The sequence below is a fragment of the Dermacentor variabilis genome, unplaced genomic scaffold (assembly GCF_050947875.1).
Source record: "Dermacentor variabilis isolate Ectoservices unplaced genomic scaffold, ASM5094787v1 scaffold_12, whole genome shotgun sequence".
Classification (NCBI taxonomy): Eukaryota; Metazoa; Arthropoda; class Arachnida; order Ixodida; family Ixodidae; genus Dermacentor; species Dermacentor variabilis.
The window spans coordinates 59,256,025-59,274,324 of record NW_027460280.1 but is presented as its reverse complement, the minus strand read 5'-3'; the positions used below and the strand labels follow the sequence as shown (position 1 = coordinate 59,274,324).

The following is an 18,300-nucleotide window of genomic DNA, read 5'->3' as shown; positions in this document are numbered from 1 at the left end:
CATAATTCTACATCAACCGCTGCAGAGCTTGTGGCTATTCGGGAAGCGATTCGCCACATCTGCGGGGAAAGACCTCAAGAGTGGTGCATTTTCACGGACTCAAAACCCGCGCTGCAAATTTCGCGATGCTTCCTGCGCCACACCGCATATCAGGTTCTGGCACTGCAGATCACCGAGCTACTTTCATGCGCTCAAGAAAAACACCACCGCATAGTGTTCCAATGGATCCCGGGACACTGTGGGCTCAACGGTAATGAGATGGCCGATGCTGCAGCAAGGCGCTCCCTCAGCAATGGCCTGCGAACTGTAGCGCCATTCTCCAGACCGGACATCACATGCCTCCTGCCGGAATTAATGAGGAGTGCAACGGGAAGATACCGGGCCCAGCCAGACGCTCGTCACGTCCGCCTTAAAAGGCTGGATCCCGATATGAAATTTCCTATTCTGCGTGGAATTCCTCGCCCTGATACATGCCTGATACACAGACTGCGATTAGGTGTCGCCTTCACGCGCAAATATTTGCACATTATTGGACGGACAGAGTCCCCGGACTGTTCAGTGTGTGGCGCTGTAGATGTAGATGTGTTCGTGATGTGCCCTGAGTATGCGCGCGAAAGACTGACAATGGCAGATACCTTGAGACATTTACACAATGGACCACTGTCGGAGGACCTCTTGCTAGGCGCATGGCCACAGAGTTGGCAGACGACAGAGACAATGCGTGCTCTTTCACGTTTCCTAGGTGACACGGGCCTGGACTCACGCCTGTGATACCAATTGTGTAATGTGTCCTTCACCTCGTTCCTCCCATTATCATCCCCCATTCTGACACTTTTTCTTCCCCTCTTCCCCTTCCCTTACGTAGAGTAGCAGGCCAGATGCTCCATTATCCGGCCGACCTCTCTACATTTTCCAGTCATTAAAATACTTCTTCTGACAAGCTGGGCCGACCAGTGCTTCCTTTCAGCGCAATTCGGCACTGATTTGCAGGGGCGCGTCACCAAGTTTCCTACAAGCCGGTGTCCCACAGGAACGCAGGGACAGGCTACGAGCCTTCCACTGATGTCAAGCCTTTCCAGGTACGCCGATTGTTTGTTGTAAGCGACCATGTATATCGAGTGCGACTGTATTCATCTTTTTACGATATAGTTTTCAGTTTTTACTAGGACAAGTTGACAGTGCTTAATGTGTAGTTATTAATAAGTGTCTACTAAAACTGTGACAGCTGCAGGGGAAATTCCGATGCATTACAGAGCTCTGTAACAAGCACAATAGTTTATAATGCTGTCAAAGAGACATTTTCGCGTATTTCAGTTTTCCTTTTGCTTTTAAAGTTATATAACCTTTCTTTCTTTTTTCTCCGTTGTAAACTCTCATCATGTGCCCACGCTCAGTTCTTCCTGAGGTCGCACATTAGTCACAGCGCTCTTCTCCACCCGTCTTACTAATCCGTCGTTAAATGTTTCATAGCAGTGGCACGCTTCTGATGAAACCTCCGCCTTCAAGACGAATGTCTAGCTGTATACACTTGCGCACCAACCGTGCTTTGTCAAAAGCTTTTCTATTTTTTTTTCATCTGGGCACGTCATTACTTGATGCAATGTCCAGGGTGTGGCCGAAAAAAGCTCACAGAGCGGTGAAGTAATGTGGCACTGGTGAGTCACGGTTTGCTGAATACGTATACACAGCGTCGCGCTCTTCGGAGAGAGACGTCTTCCGAATGTGACATCGAAAATCGCGAAGTGTTTGTGTTTGTCGTACAGTATACTCCAGTCGATAGCGAGCATATCAGCTGACATCCTATTGCCAAAGAACGAATGCTCAAGAAACCAGAAAGGAAGCTGCTAGAGGGATAACGGGAAGAAAGTATTCTAACGAAGCTTGACCAATATCTGAAGCATTTGACAACTGACTGCCCTGAAAGGTTGGCCGTACAGTAGGCGACATTCGAAGGGGCTCGACGCCTACCAATGCCTTCCGAGCAGACGCACACAAATGCTGCCTCTCTGGCTCATTTGCATCAATTGTGCAGCGATGCATTTTCTAGTCAACTGCGCAGCTGATGCGTCCCCCCCCCCCCCTTTCCTCCTTTTTATTCGCGTACGATAAGCGTTCCGGCTGAACGCTGGGCTGCAGGGTCTGGTGATTCCCAAAGAGACGCGTGCGCGTGGCTGTAAGTGAAGGACTCCATGTGAACAGTCCCAGCATGATGCCGGAAGGAAACCGACGCTCCGCGTACGTGCGTGCGTGCGTGTGTGCACGCGTGGGAAGCGTCTGCCGTTTGCGGACTGAGCGGCGTAGGACGCTTAAGAGTGTGATGCTGCCGTATGATGAAATGGGGCGCTTACATGCCTCATACGCTTCATGGCACACCTGATACGTCTACCAACAGAGAGGCGGCATAGAGCAACAGCAAGCCTGGCGAGACATATTTTATTAATATATAGGGCTAGCACAATAGACGGCGCACAAGAAAAGGGGGGGGGGACATAAAGGACGACGCCTGTGACATGTATCGTCATCCTGTCCTTTGTTTCTAGGTGTGTCATGTATTGCGCTATAGTCCTAATCAAGAGACAGGTACATATCACGTATGGGTGATATGTACTATAAATCGTCGTGCTTCCTGAAAGCGCAACACAAACATGTGAGCAATAAAGCTTTCCCGCACGATACACTGGGCGAGTCTGCAGAGAATGAGAATATCGTTTAGTAAGCACCGCCTTCCAACCACTTCGTAAGAAACTGTTGCATTGGTTGGAACAGCCAATCTGTGCTTGCTCTGTTTTTGCCATGCTTTTAGCAAGGCTGGACGCCATTAAAGGATCATTCCACGTTACGTTCAACGAGAAACGACCAAGTTCCTTAAACATACAAGAAAACGAATGAAGGACAGAGAAGCTCACCAGAGCAATATAGGAACAAAACTGGAAAGAAGAGCAAGAAGGACGGACGAAGCGAGCTCTCGGGACAACCAAGGCGACGTTTACATGCACCCGATAAAGTCGTGTCGACTCGGTTTGTCGCACCGAAAACTGGTAGACGCTTTCATGTAAACGCTAGCGGGTTCGAAGGGACAGACTGGTGGGCTAATTAGTGTGACATTATTCACACAGTAGTGCAGAAGCGCACGGACGACGAAAGAAAAAGAAGGGATACAGTGCTAACAACTGAGTGTTTATTGCACGAGAGCAGATGTATGTACATGTCAGCACACAAAAGAAAGGGAGAAGGTCATTCTGGGGGGCTGACACTCTGTCAGGCATTAATTGCCTTTATGTCTGCCTCCTAGAGGCAACTGTTTCGATGCCTAAATAAAGTACTTTGACTTTCACTTTGAAGACACAAACAAATCAACCCGGAAAGATCAACTGACACAGGCGGACAACGCGAGAAAAACAACATTTCTTTCTCCGATAAGGAGACTGACGGGCAACTAACACAATCCCTATTCCTAATCTCTGCAGCTTCTACTATTTCACTGGAGAGCTGGTCACGGTGTATAACGAGCGATTGAGTGCGATAAAACAGAGGCTTGCATCCGCTGCGTGAGCAATGTGCGGCAAGGTGGCCTGATAGGGCTAGTTCTTCAACGTTGTTCCTGTGCTCACGTAATCGCTCGCTGATGCAGCTGCCCGTCTGTCCCACATACTCTTTGCCACAGTTCAACGGGATGCAGTAAACCACCCCTTCAACACAAGAAACAAGTGGTTTTCGGTGGGTCTTGTTCCACCCACGTGGCTTGCGCGTATCCGCGTTTACTCTCGCACACAAACTAGACAGCTTCAAGGAGCAGAGAGAGGTCGGGCCGAGCGATTGCCAAGGCGAGTTCGCAGTCAGCCGGGCCCGCCTGCAAAGGGTGGCTTGACTGACCCAATCCGCTAGGCAAGATGCTCTTAGACGCGATCGGGTCGGGCTGGGTCATCTCGACTTCTGACTCGACCCGCTCACGCCTATAGTTCATGTAAACAGAGCTCAAGGCTGCCGAAGGCTTTCGGCTGCTGGGCCCAGCGTGACAACAATTTTTTTTCCAAGTTCCTCGTAGCAGGTACTTCTTTTTAGCTTGTTCGGAGCGTGAAAGCGAAGAGTCGCACCGGAAAAGCATGCTTTAACAACGAGAATGCACGTTTTCACGTTGCTGAAACAACACTTTCCTTAACTTCCCATTGCTAAGGCGCGCGTGCAGCCACTTCGCATCAAATAATGCTATCGTCCTTATGCTATTTTTAAAAATCATAATATTAAACAAAGAGTATAACATTTCGTTTACAAAGTGAAGCATTTATATAAATCTTGTTGATTACCTAGTAGGCACATGACTTGGTAGAACGAAGAACGCTAAAAGCGATACCAAACAAAACAAGACAGCGCACTGTCTTCTTGTTTAGCCTCGTTTTTAGCGTTGTTTGTTTTTACAAGCATTTACAGCATTACAAGCCGACGATTGTGTAATCTTTTGTGAAGTTAATACCGATAGAGATACTAACACTCTCCAATCTGGCATAGCTACTGTATCTAGATCGTGTAAGACATGGCGAATAGATTTAAACGTTAATAAAAATGTACGCTTATGCGTGTCGGCCAACACAGCAGTCCTCCTATTTATCTTTTGAACAACGTTCCACTAGAATCCGTCACATCTTATAAATACTTAGGTGTTCATATATCATGTAATCCAAATAGGACAGTGCACACAGAAAACATTATTAACAATGCTAACCGTATGCTAGGATACTTCCGTCGCAGCTTTTCCACTGTTCCTTATTCAGTTAAACTAACACTTCACAAAACCTTAATACGACCAAAGCTTGAATACGCTGCTTCTGTCTGGGATCCTATGGATGTAAAATGAATCACTTTCCTGAAACTTCTTCACAATAACTCGACTCGTTTCATTCTCTCGAACTGCAGTCGCACTGCTAGCATAGCAACCATGAAAGCCAGCCTTTCCCTCCCGTCTCTAGCCACGCGTAGAAAACTTAGCCGCTTGAATTTATTTATAACATATACTACCATACCGTGCTTCAAGACAAATTTATTCTATCACTGCAATATATGTCCCATCGCATTGATCATCGCCATAAGGTAGGCATTCCATTTTCTAAAACAAAAGCTTTCTCCGAATCTTTTCATCCACGCACAACAATGGAGTGACACCACCTTCCTGCTGACATTGCATCAATCATTGATAACCAACGTTTTCGCGAGGCACTAACCCCCATTGTTTAAGTTCATGCCTGTTTGAAATTGTTATTGTAACTTACTGCATCTTGTTGTTCTCTTTGTGATTGTATTTTTTTCCCGCTTCCCTCTGTAATGTCATTCGCCTTGAAGGGAAATAAATAAATAAATAAAAAAGAATAAATAAATAAATAAATAAATAAATAAATAAATAAATATGCGCAACATCGTTTAAAAATCGACAGTGAGCAACGTAACTCATGGTCACCCGTACTCTGCCTATATATTCCGCTCAAGAGCGAGATATGTATTTTCCAACCACAACATTCTCGTCCACAGACTAGCAGAGCCACGCATTCTGACCATTGAACAGCTTCGCCTTTACCAGTTCAAACCGCACTGCTCGGTCTTCGAGGTTTCAGTGATGGCAAAAGCACTTCGCCACAATGGATTTCCTCTCGCCGGCTGGGTGTGGGGTCGGAAACCATGAAGACAATAAATTTTGCCAGAAATTATAAAGCCTTTGAGCTCGCGCTTCTCCCCTTGAGAGACCGCACTTACATGGAGAAATATGTCTGTAGAGAAGAGCAGTATGTATGAAACAAATGAACAAATAAAATGCGAAACAGCCGGCCAAGACACCAAACTTGGATTTTTGCAAATGGTCTATAAAAATCCACAGTCTATCCGTTTTTCGTGTAAGCAAAAAGGACTGGCGTTTCCTTTAACCATTACTTGACGCCGAAAAAGTAACGAGAAAAAGAAAGGCGCTGGAAAGAAAGGCAAAGAGCAAAAAGGAATCTGCTGCAGCCAGGTAACCGCTGAGATAAGCGTTATTTTCCAACCAGACCTTGGAAGTGAGTGGTGCGGCCACGGCTACGTACGGAAGAGGGCGGGCAAGTCGCCTATTGCCCCATCGCGCTTCCGTCGTTGTGGGCATTCTATATTCTTCTGCATTTAAAAATCCAGGAACGAACCTTTGCGCTAGAACTTCGATAGTGTCATATGATACAAGTTTCACTCACTTTCGGTGACCTGCTGTCCGGCTTGTTTGAAGAGATGTTTGGAAGTATACTCGCGATCGTAGTATAGTAGTCCTCATCAAGCGACGCATATTGTTATTTGATCACATTTGGGAATCGATGAGGCCGACAGTGCGAAGCAGGGCTGCTTTCTGTGTGAGAACCCTTTGTCAAAACTACGGCATCCGTAGCTAGCAGTAAAATAAGAGCTAGCAGCTCCAAGAGATTTGAAACTCTTGTGTCTCCTAATAACCGGCTTGTCTGAAGAGAAGTTTTGTTATAGGACGGGCTCTCGGCGGCAAGCAGCATGTGTTACGACGGGGCATAGGTGGACCTCAGGTAGGCGACTGGTCACGGCCGTGTGGTATCGAGCGATCGGGCAGTGACAAGACGCTCTTCCTTTGTCCACAATTTTTCGCCACCTTTGTCATTGGCACCTTTTGTGCCCGTAGTGTATCTCACCAGTGGTTCACTGTGTGCGCAACCGCTGACAGGCACAGAGCAAAGGCTGGTCCTTCTCCAGTAGGGTGCTTCGAACCATGGCGGGAGGCGGCGCTGACGTCGAGGCAACCTATTCTCCAGAGAACGACAAGGTCTCCATTCTCTCACCCGCCGTGGTTGCTTAGTGGCTATGGTGTTGGGCTGCTAAGCACGAGATCGCGGGACCGAATCCCGGCCATGGCGGCCGCATTTCGATGGGGGGAAATGCGAAAACACCCGTGTGCTTAGATTTAGGTGCACGTTAAAGAACCCCTGGTGGTCCAAATTATTCCGGAGTTCCCCACTTGAGCGTGCCTCATAATCAGATCGCGGTTTTGGCACGTAAAACCTCATATATTTTTCCCGCCATTTTTTCAACAAAGAATAATGCGAGGTTGCTTCAGACAGCTTTTCGCAGGCTTGTAGATTTTCCCTTCAATAAAGTTTTTTTTTTCTCTCTCGCCGCTCCTGTAATCTCTGTGTGCCTGTCGAAAGCATATGCGCCTGGGGGGAGCAGCAGCGCGGATGAATTTGTGTGTTCATTTCGAAAACGCTTGAAACCGGCCGTGAACAAAGTTAAGGCCCCCGAAAATTTCTAGAATCTTACTAGATAGAATAGCTCGTCGGCTTGAGCCTCTCGAAATGTACTCCTATTAATTGCCTGCTCACGACTATTCATGTCCACTACTCGGTGTGTCCCCTGTATGGGACACGAAATGCCTCATTAAATGGCCCTAATATTCGCTACTGTATATACTGTAATTATTGGAAATAAACCCTCTGTACTCTTCTGCTCCCGGTTGTGTGCTTTCTCCGATTCTCAAACTGAATTTTTTTGTTCCGCGGGAAAGGAGTAAGGTGGGGGGCGGGGGGAGTTTACGACCTCCTTCTGCTGACTACGATATTTCCGTTGTCGTTCAGTGTTCCTACGCCGCTTCTGCGTTTCACCAAGCTTGCGTTTCTTTGGTGCCATTGTAAGAACTCTTCTTGGCACATCCGACCCCTTAAAGGCGATCGTCTGAGCCTTTAACTGAGCCTAACCACTACCACAACGCGCTTTTTGCCAAACCACATCCATCAATTAGTTAGTCTTATCATTTTATGCTTTCTTTATTGCCTCAAATGACTATGTCGAGGCGACGGCGACGTGAGCAGTCTTTATTTTCATCATTTCTAAAGCTACGAGTCATCTACAGTTACAGTATTATAACGACTAAATGCCTTAACTTGACTAATTACGCACTTATTTCTCAGTTACAAGGCGTTACGGGACAGACACGAAAGAATGCTCGCGCATTAAAAACGGTGCACTGCTATGAGGGTAGGTAATATACCGTTTTACCACTGCCTGACTTCGCCGAAGAACTCTTCGTGTTGCTGCGAAGAAATAACGACGAGTAAAATGCTGCAACACTGTCCTCTTTCTGTGTGCGCAATGGGTAATGTAACTTATAAGCTAAAAGCACCACTCATTGCTGAACTGTTCAAATCAACGTTGCAAGCATCACTTCTTGAAAATCCAGGGCCAAATCGACGAAGTTTTTTCGCACGTAAGCTGTTTGTCGTTGCCCATCCACCTTGGCTAACACGTCTACGCAGATTTGGTGGCACAAAATCAGCAAAAAGTGAAACGCTTGAATATCAAAGCTGGCTAAGGGAGAAATGTGAGCCGAGCAAAACCCTCCCGTTTCATTTTGAGCGACGTACATTTAAGCGAAAATTTGTGGATTGTTACGTACAGGAGACGTAAATACATGTAAAAGGTATACAATGCGTGTTCATCCTTGACAATTTGGCGTACTTTTAAAAAATGACTTGTTCTTGGGCTATTCGGTTGATACTTGGTGAAGTCTTCGTAGCGCAAATAAAGCAGACACAGTGAACACAAGACCGTGCACTATAATAGTGCCCGTGGCGTCCGGTCTTGAGGTCGTTGTGTCTGTTTTATTTGCACACCAACGGACTCACCAAGAGTTGTTTGTTGCGACTCAGCCGCAATAAAATAACGTATATGGATTGGTAACTTGCAAGCTGCGCATATAACGTGAAACGTGACGACAAGATACAGGTCTCGTCTTAACATCTTCAGATCAAAAGTCAGGCCACGAGCGCTGCTGTCAGTAACTGTGGTTCTCCGGTACAGTCTGTGCGGACAGCATTACGCAATATTCCTCTTCCTTTTTTTTTTTTTTTTGCGTTCACACTTTGTTCGGGTGCAGCGCGCGCCACCAGCTGGAGCGATCGGATTGGCTGGGACAGCGACAGTGCTGCAGCCCGAGGCGTGACTTCGCATACTTGAAAGCACCGTGCGATCACGAATACTCGAACCAAAGTGTCGTCGTATTCCGTGTTTACAGTTTTAACATTTAAAGGCCGACTCGCCGTTCGCTGAATCATGTCACCGTTGCGTGCGATTAGTCACTGGTCGACAAGTATGCGTTCCGTAGGACGTGCCGAATGCAGTGCAACGTGCTCAGCCATCGCTTTCTGGTTCCGCGACAGGAAAAAAAAAAAAAAAAAGAAAACGTTAACGGGCGGTTCCGCATATCAACGGTATACGTGTTTCACACCTGCGGCTGTCTCCGTTGGGCTGCAGCGCGTCTTCTCGCGTAGGAGAAGCAGGAAAGGCGCCCACTAAGCCCAACTGCCGGCCCACTGTCATCCCACCTGGCTTCGCTTTGCGTGGCGTATCTTCGAGGCCGCTTTTCTCGCAAGCGAAAGTCAATCCGAGCACTGCGTCTCCGCCCGACGGAGCTGTGGTTGCGAAAGAGCTCCGCAGTACAGCGGCCGGCCTCGAGGCACTGGCGCGTCGGCTAAAGGTCGCTTCCGCGTTCGTTCAAATCGGCCGCCAAGTTCAAGCGCGGGGCCTCGCCGGCGTCCCGCGGCGCGCTCTTGCTCGGCGAGCCGGCGTACGAGCACGCTGCACCGACGGCGCCGGTAGCGGAAGAGGCTGGGCCATGGACCGGCGCCAGGCCGATGCGGGAACCGGCTTCACCAGTTCCGGCGTCGCGCTAAGCCGGCCTGTCGCGATGTTTCTTTCGCCGTTTGGGAGTCGTAACACCGACGTGTATGTATCCCGAAGGCGAGAGGCTCGTGCCGAATGGAGCATGCTAGTCCGCACGAATTTCAGCAACTGTTTTCTGTCATTAACATTTAATATTTGCACCAAGTAGAGCACTTGCAAAGCGCCAGGTAAGGCTTCATCGTTGAAATCTGCCTGACTTTTGCTGGCAACATGAGGTTACGCAAACGTTTGAACGTGAACCGTTTGCAACAAGTGACACAGTGCGAGCCTAGAAATTACTTCTCTCGTCTGCAATAACACTTTCAGGAGTGCAAGTTAAAGGGCGAGTGCGTTGCAGGTGACTTCGTAAGCTCCCTTAACGTCGCGCATCGGTGTCTGGCGAGCCCATCACCTGCGCCGGGGAGCAAGCCGCCCGTTCGCTAGAGCATGCACGGGGACTTGGTTACCTGTAAGCGAGCTTCTCCGGGCTTCCCTGTCGCTCGACGGTGAAGCCTGTCGTCAGCAGCTGCGAGCCTAGCACGTGAAGACTGCGTTCGGTCCTCGGGGTGGCGGCCTCAGTCCCGGCGCTCTGCTGCGGGACGCCCCGTAGCCTCCAAGTCTCGCCGGCTGCTCCCGCAGTCGCTCCTGACGCCCGGCGCTCTTTTTTCCCTCCCTCGTTTGCTCTCTTTCGAGCGATAACCTAGATACCCACGCAGTGGTACCGGTCTACTGTGCGTTGGGATCCCAATTGGCAGCAGTTGTAGTGTAGAGCTAAGGCAGCACCTTTCTGATCTGCCCAGATTTTTTTGCGCAATGGCAGCACAGCCCCAACTGCAGGCGCGCAAGAACAACAGTCGAAGAGTGCGGTGGGGGGGAAGGCACACGGGGTGGGGGGAGGAAGAGAGAGGACCGCGAGCGCCCTGAGCGCACGCGGGGACGCGGAGGCTGCGAACGGGGAAGGAAAAGCGGCCTGTCATTGGCGGAAGTATGTCACGTGGGCACAAAGGCTCACTTGTGCTCTAGATTTAGAGGCGCCGCTTCCCCAGCCCTAGGGAACCGCTGCGCCCAGCTCTCGGGGCGAGAGTCCCGGGGCGCTCGGGCGGATTGATCGGTCTGCTTTCGGCCGCGACCGTGCGCCGGCCGGGGACCGACCGGCGGCGGAATTTTTCTTGCTGATGTTACCGTGGCTTTTGACGGAACACGCGTCGAGCAACGATTTCCGAAAGTATTGGAGATAGCATCGATTTTCCGCTCGCCCGGCCGCGGTCGGCCCGCTTGCGTAAACGTCTGTGACTCGTTACGATGCAGAAGCACGTTTGCGGTGAGCAACTAAAGCTAACCTCCGAAAAGAAATAAGACGCCTCAAAATATGATTCGCAAACATTTTGTCTCGTGAACCATGCAAGCCGCAGACGATGGGAGGCGCGGCATTGGCGTGTCTACGGCTGCGCTCTAACGGTTTCGCAAGTGAACCTCCTTGAAATTCTACACTTTACTTTTGATGTCCTTGGTCACGGAAAGAACGTGCGGTGAATGCCTTTTGTGGTAGAACACGTTTCAAACAGGACTCCAGCGCTCTTTTCACAGACAGCGGTAGCGAAGGCTGCCAGTTTTGAAAAGGCACTGCATTCTTCTCTGGCACAAGTCTCTAATTCGGTGACAACAACATTCTTCGGAAGTATGGCCGCCACTTTTCTCGTTCTTTTTCTCTCTCTTTTTTCTTTCTGTTAGACCTTCCAAATTTATTTGGGTCTGTTTGAAGAAAGCATGAACGGGGTACATAGCACTTCTATGGAGCAGTGGGTACAATGGAGTAGGAGCAGAACCTGGTACACTCTCTTGCCCTAGTTCTTCCCCCCCCCCCTTTTTTTTTTACTTGTTCGCGTTTACGAAGGTTAATAGAGCTAGACGCGTAGGGTCATGTTTATAGGGTGTCGGATTTTGTCTAACAGAACAAGAGCATTGTTTACAGTGGGCCGCAGTACTGGCTTCGTGCACATATTACAACCTGTGTGTGCGTGCTTTAACACTAGGGGTGGGCAAATAGTTGTTTTGAGACCGAATTGAATACGAATCGAGTAGTTTGCGAATAATGTGCAGCCTTCTCACCATTAACGTTAAGCAATTTTTACATTCTGATAATCGGAACATTGGATTGTTTCTGCCGTTACACTACGCATTATAAAGCAAACTTTATTATAATCACAAAGCGGGCATTAGGAACGATTAAACAGCTTGTTGGCAAACTCAGTACTCTTAGGAGCATACGCAGTCAGGTATTACCATATGAAGTTTAGAAAGGTAGCCTTGTGAACCAATTAATACCTGTGTATGCCTTCGCAACCAAATCACAACTTCGTGCCGTCGGCGGTGATAGCAGAGCGACAAAAAAAAGCATTTTTTCTCAAGTTCGAATGGTCGCCGCAGATGGTGCCACCATTGTGTCAAGTATGTTGCAATGAAACGTATTCACATTTAATGCGATGACAGGACACGGGCGCTGCGTCTATAAATAGTACCAAACAATGCCCACTGCCGGATGCTGTGTCTAACCGACATTTTGTCGAGTTATCGTGTTTAGCCGACAAATATCCTTGACTGAGCAACGCAGCGTACTCCATTTCCACTATGGATAGGATGAAAGCGATGACATTTTTGCTAAGTTTCATGTTTGATCGTGTGCAGTTGACGACGTGAAGTATTCGAAAAATATTCGGATTTTCAGATAGTAACTATTTGATTCGCGGGCCGTATCGAGAGAGAGAGAGAGAGAGAGAGAGAGAGAGAGAGAGGGAGAGAGAAACTTTAATCGAATCGAATAGAACAATATTCCATCCGTTAAGCGAAAGTTTCGGATATTCGCATACCATTATTTAACTCTGAATCAAGGCGGGCCGGTCTCACACGCAAGATGCACGGCCGGGGTCATTATTATTTAGCTACCACGTCGGCAAAAAGCGAACGAATGGGCGGTCATCTGAAACCCATTGGTGTTTCTGATGGAAAGAGATTGGTGGAAAATTCTCGCAAGAGAATAGCACTCACGCTAGAATGGCAGAACTATAGGCTATCACACTCGTTACAGGCAATCATTGTTTCTTCAGCATTTTGTAAAGATCAGGCATAAAAGAATTGAAAGTAATTTAATCTGGGGCCAGGGGTATGTCATTGTGACCTTGGTCGGCCGAAAGAAACAGAGTCGGTTGTTCATTGTGCCCTATGGTAAAGGTTCGAGTGGCTATGTGCACATTCAACCAGAGTGCACTGATGTAAATATACTATCAGATGTGTGCGCAAGTTGGTGCTTATTGAAATGAGCTATAGATTTCAAGGGGACAAAGAGGTGCCATGCACCAAATGGAAGGTATCCGGTATCCTTGTGCAACGCAAAGGCGTTTCAATTCAAAGCAAGGTATCCTGCACAGAAAGCACCTTGTGAGCATGACACACGTGTATAAATCTTGAAAAAGCCTTGAAAAAGACAAGTCCAGTTGTCGAGACGTTGGCTCCGGCTTTCGCCTTGTTCTCGTTTTGCTCATCGTCTTGAACTTCCATCTCCCGTCTTCCCCGTGTTTTCCCTGTATAAATCTTGAGTGACAAACGTCCTGACGTTAAAGCCACGAAGTAGGAATTCACGTGACAAAGTGATTTTGCTGTTGCGTTCTCTCTTCCTTTCTTCTTACAGTGGTATCTGCTGCGAGTCGTTTGAGTCTCGGTTTCCCCGTTCACATGCCGCGCGTGGAAAAAGAAAACATAATCCTCATGTCATTATGGCAGCAATGCAACAAAGTAAATTAAAGAACGTTTCGAGTATTAGACGTCAGGTTAGGGGTTAGAGGAACACCCTCGCCGAATGAATTCGTCATCCTCGTGGACGGCCGCCCTATATGCAAATTGGCTTGTGAGAGGACATGAACATTCGGTTGTACGGCTCAGCGAGTTTTATTTACTTTTTCCTTCGGTTCTCGCTTATGACACTATTGTTGATCTCGTGTCCAAGAGCCTTGTACATTGCCCGTTGCGATAGTATAATGTGAAGAGAAAATCATTCGTGAGCTTTTCAGTGCCATTTTTTCTTGCATCTATGTCATATATATATATATATATATATATATATATATATATATATATATATATATATATATATATATATATATATATATATATATATATATATATATATATATATATATATATATATTCTTCTTTTTCGCGGAAGATGGTGAGAGCTACACACACTGGGAGCAGCAGAGACGTAATAACTGATGTGCCCGGTTCTACAAGGGTAAGCTGGATCAGCGTACGATATACAAACAATGTATGTCACCAAGCAAGTTTGCAAACGCTGCTAGCCATTGGGCAGCACTGCACCACATGTGGATGACTAAGGCCTCAGCGTCTACGTATAACGTTCGCGCAGTGCTTACTTTTTAACACAACCGTACTAGTCGCTAAAGCAACGGAAAAACTTTTCGGAAACTAAGCATACATGTATTCCTAACCTTCCGCCGAATGTCTGTAGTTATTACTTCACTTTAAAAAAAAACTAATTTAGGCTGCGCTCTTGACGTTCGACGTAATCATACGCATGCAGCGTTTCACACGCCCCCTCCTCCCCCTCCCCCAGTCTACCCCCCTCCCCCATTCTCCCGTCCCCCGTTCCCCTGTGTTTGTTTAGCTTTTTCACGTAGTTACGCAGCCCCGTAAACCTACTCTCAGTGGTGTCCCGCTCAAAAACTTGCTGCTACGGTGCACGTTGCTGTCACGTCACGCATCCTGCGCGCCGTGCGGCTCGCTGACTGCGCCGATACGGCCAATTTTACCCGCCACGCCGCCAGCGTTTTGCAACGCCCTTCAGTCTGCCAGGCTTCGACGAGCGGCAACACACTTTTTCGAAGCTCTGGGAGCCGCAAAGTAAACGCGGTCTCTCTGGCTGGCGGGAAGTGAATGGCCCGCCGAGGTATGACGCGCGGCTAATTTTACGCGCCCTCCATTTGGGCAAGTGTCCTCGCTGCCGTGGGGAGAGCGACCGGACGCGCGCGCGTGCCTGTGCGCGGAGAGGTGCCCCATCCATCACCGGCGGAACCAATTTGCAATCGGCAAGCTCTCGCGTTGCAACCTCGCGCGTCCTACCCAGCCCGTAAACATCATCGCTCTCGGGTGGCCGCCGTAATACCGGGGATCGTCTGCGCTGCGTAGCTCAGGAGAGCCAACAGACAAATCAGTTGGACTTGGGGGACACTAACTTTCAAAAGCAGTCACTGTAAAGGTTCTAAAGAACTGGTACAGCGCAACATATAAAGGAAGAAACAAGCCGAGCTGGCCAGATAAAGGAACAGAGCGCTGACTTCCAACTCGTTTATTGGCAGGTTACGCGAAATATATAGCTACAAGAAAGCACCAGCACATGCGTCAAAACACTTCGCAATGCATCACACCGACAGAAGGCTACACCGTCACGAGTCACAGAACGCGCAATTCTGTCATGCAAGGTTAAACTGATCAAAAAATCTTGCTGCCTGTGGAGATAGGCACAAAGATGGCGCGCTAACGCACGTGCTGCCAGCCCTTGCTATGAGATCAGCTTCAATGATCTCCCGAGTAAGTTGTGATCGGTACTTTTTTAGCACTTCACACCGATAAAAATTCGGCTTACATCCACAGTCGCGACAGCGAATGCTTAAGTGTCCCTGTAATAGCTTGGTGCACGTTGTAATCATGTTCTTTTAGCCTTAAGGCAGCGACCAGTTTGGCCTATATACCTCTTCCCGCATGATAGTGGTATTGAATAAAAAACCCCAACAACGCAAGACCTAAAACGCTTCTTGTGAAGGTCGAACAGACAGTAGAGCGCGATTGAGCGCATTTACGACAGCACAGAGCATGCGTAACGTAACCGGCGAAGAAAACACTACTTCCACGTTACCCTTGCGGCCAATCTTTTTTAATCTGTGAGAGACGTTATGCAAATATGGTTTGACTACCGGCCTCTTTCGTTCATTATTTGTTTGTTGGGCTTCCGCGTAACTGTCCTTCTTTAGCTGTTCTAATAGCTTCTCAGCTATGGCCGACAGTAGTGTGGCCGAGTACCCAGCACACAAAAGTCGATCAACTTGACCTGCAAAACTGCGCTGCATGGTATGATGACAGCATTTCCTGAAGGCATTAGTAAGACAAAGATTAGTGATGCTTCGCTTAACCAACTTCGAATGGGCTGAGTCAAATGATGAAAGACTAAGGCCGGCTCGGCTTGTTTCTTCCTTTCTATGTTGCACTGTACCAGTTTTAGAATGCAATACCAACTCGCCCAATCCTCAACCCTAGTGAACAGTAAAGGACTGTTCGGGTGCGGTATGGCCTTGCGCTTATACGGTGAATCTGAATGCTCTCGTTTAAAATTTTCTCTCTGAATTTAAAACATTCTGAAAAGGCTCCACTTCAGCCTACCTGCGAAATGGTGCGCTGCGACGCTGTACATTATGGTCTCTCCTATTAGAGAAAGGCGTTCGTGGAAAGACGCTCGTATTCGTGTGGAAAGCGTGTCCTTTTTATGACTTTGCTTGCCTGTATAGCGTAAATCGCTCTTTCTCTCTTCTTCCAGGACCAACACCATCTCCGACCTCCTTAAGCGACGGAAGAAGCGAAGATCGCGGATCCTCACGCGGTAACCTTTCTTCTAATTTACCTTAAAAATGCAAGATTCAGCTAATTATTTTTACCTTGCCTGATAAAAGAAGTGATTTCTAAAGACGAAAATATTTGCATCTCCTAGTGGCAGACTCAAACCACTTATAATTGAGTAATGTGTCATGCGACAGCAAAAGTCACCGAGGAGAATTAATTGGCCATTGAGCATCTGACAAATGATGTTATGTACGGGTCGGATTACAGTGCGAATGCATTCGGGCGCCCATAACTCATGGTAGAGTCCGCATTGTGATAACGCGAGGAGCGCCGCGGCGATGCTTATGATATACGCTAGAAAAGTTTTGTGAATACGGGCTCGGATCACTCGATCTGAGCCCGAAACTAAAGCTGTCAGTTACTTCCCACATAGCACTTTTTTTTTTCGTCTTTTCTTGATCATGCATCCCCATTTGATCTCTGATAAGGGGCTCCGTAACCAAGGGGGGCAGTCGGGGCTTGTGCACCCACAGGCTTCAAAGTAGGAGACAGTGCTCCTCCAGCAATCACGGATAACCTACCCCTTTCCCCCTCTTGCCCCATCTATCCATTCGAATACAGCAAATTAAGCCTGGATTTCAAAACAAAAGCAGAAATTAACACAGGGCGTTGTGAGCCTGCCCATCCACTTAAATATATTACCGGTTTATTCACCGTTCGGCTTCTGTTCGAGTTATTCGGTACTGTCTTCAGTTACCAGCTTTTGCTCGCGTAGACGTTTTGCGGACTTCGTCAGTTATAAAAGATGCTCCGTGTGGACGCAAGAAGGTAGTTTTTGACGTCAACCTCACCTAACAACAACGAGAGAGGAGGCAAGCTGCCTAGCCAACAACGCGCCTTGTGTTGCGTGCTTCGGGCCAATATAGGAAAACTTGGGAGAAGCAGCGGCGCACTGCTGGGTGCGTGCCGGAGGCACTCTTGACCGGATGGAGCAGAGGGATTCTCCGGCACACACTTAACTAGGCCCAGGCGGCCGCCGCTCAAGGCCAGCCCGCAGTGCATTCACAGAGCTCGGATTCATGCTGAACTACGAGCGTGTGCACTGTCTGGCTCGCGCGTACACCGAGCAATGTTTTGTTTAATCCCGTCTATAACCACAACGCGTCCCAGACATACGCGTCTCATTACCGCTGCAGTCTGAATAAACAGGACATGGCTGCGAAAGCCCGCGGAGCCTGCGGACGCTTTCGACTATAGACTCTTGCCGCATCTTGCCTCTCTTCCACCCCCGCGCGTTTTTTTTTTCGTTTTTTTCTTTCAACCGCCAGTTGCGCGCCCAGCGACGATTGCCTGGCCCCATTGGTTTTGCGAACACCTGAGCCATGCAGCCTGCGTGAAAAAGATGCTCGTCATGCGCTCAAGTGGCGTATCGTCATCCACAAAACCGTGACCACTTCGGCTCAACGAAACCTCGGACTTCATTCCTTTTCCTGATAACATACAGTAAGGGGGTCGTGTGACTAGGCGATAAAGAAAAAAGTGAAGTAGGCTGTACCTTACACCGACCTCTAAGTGGTGCATTGGCCACGTTGACAGTTTGACCATAGGTTTGACCAAAATAATATGCCAGACTTTTCTTTTTCACCGAGTCGGATGCATGCACTGCACACCCGTGAGCAAAAGTATACCGACCTGGGACTGCACGATAAAACTAATTTTCTCCTCTGTTTGTACGTGAATGCAACTTAAAATTAAAGACGGCATGGGCGAATTCGGCGTTATGAATTTTCTATTGCACTCGTCAGTTCGCGTATATGTATGGCAATTACGAAGAAATTCTGTTTTTTCGGCAACCCTGTGGTCCGTATACTTTTGCTCAGGGGTGTACATGGTGTTTCTTTCTTTCCTTTTCCCCTCTCCTTTAAGGTGGTCGATTGGCATTATTGGGATACATCACGCAGTTTATTGCTCTGCGACAATCTGTGCATC

General features: G+C 48.1%; 2 protein-coding genes across 16 annotated transcripts in view; one reads left to right on the top strand and one right to left on the bottom strand.

Annotated features, from left to right (window-relative positions):
* LOC142566165 (uncharacterized) overlaps window positions 1-10,533 on the bottom strand; it is a 151,144-nt gene extending 140,611 nt beyond the window's left edge. The window contains exon 1 of the mRNA XM_075677013.1: window positions 10,155-10,533. The gene's annotated coding sequence lies outside the window, so the exon portion shown is untranslated. The remainder of the gene's footprint in view (window positions 1-10,154) is intronic.
* Window positions 1-18,300, top strand: part of LOC142566166 (uncharacterized) — an 88,109-nt gene that overhangs the window by 14,819 nt on the left and 54,990 nt on the right. For 10 of the 15 annotated variants that reach the window (XR_012824987.1, XR_012824995.1, XR_012824994.1 and 7 more), the window contains exons 2-3: window positions 991-1,079; window positions 16,289-16,351. Coding sequence is in view for 6 of the 15 variants with exons in the window: in XM_075677015.1 (XP_075533130.1) it covers window positions 991-1,079; window positions 16,289-16,351 (152 nt within the window). In the remaining 9 variants the exon portion in view is untranslated. Of the gene's footprint in view, window positions 1-990; window positions 1,080-13,906; window positions 13,973-16,288; window positions 16,352-18,300 lie in introns of all 15 variants that reach the window. The other 5 variants (XR_012824990.1, XR_012824989.1, XR_012824988.1 and 2 more) reach the window with 1 other exon arrangement.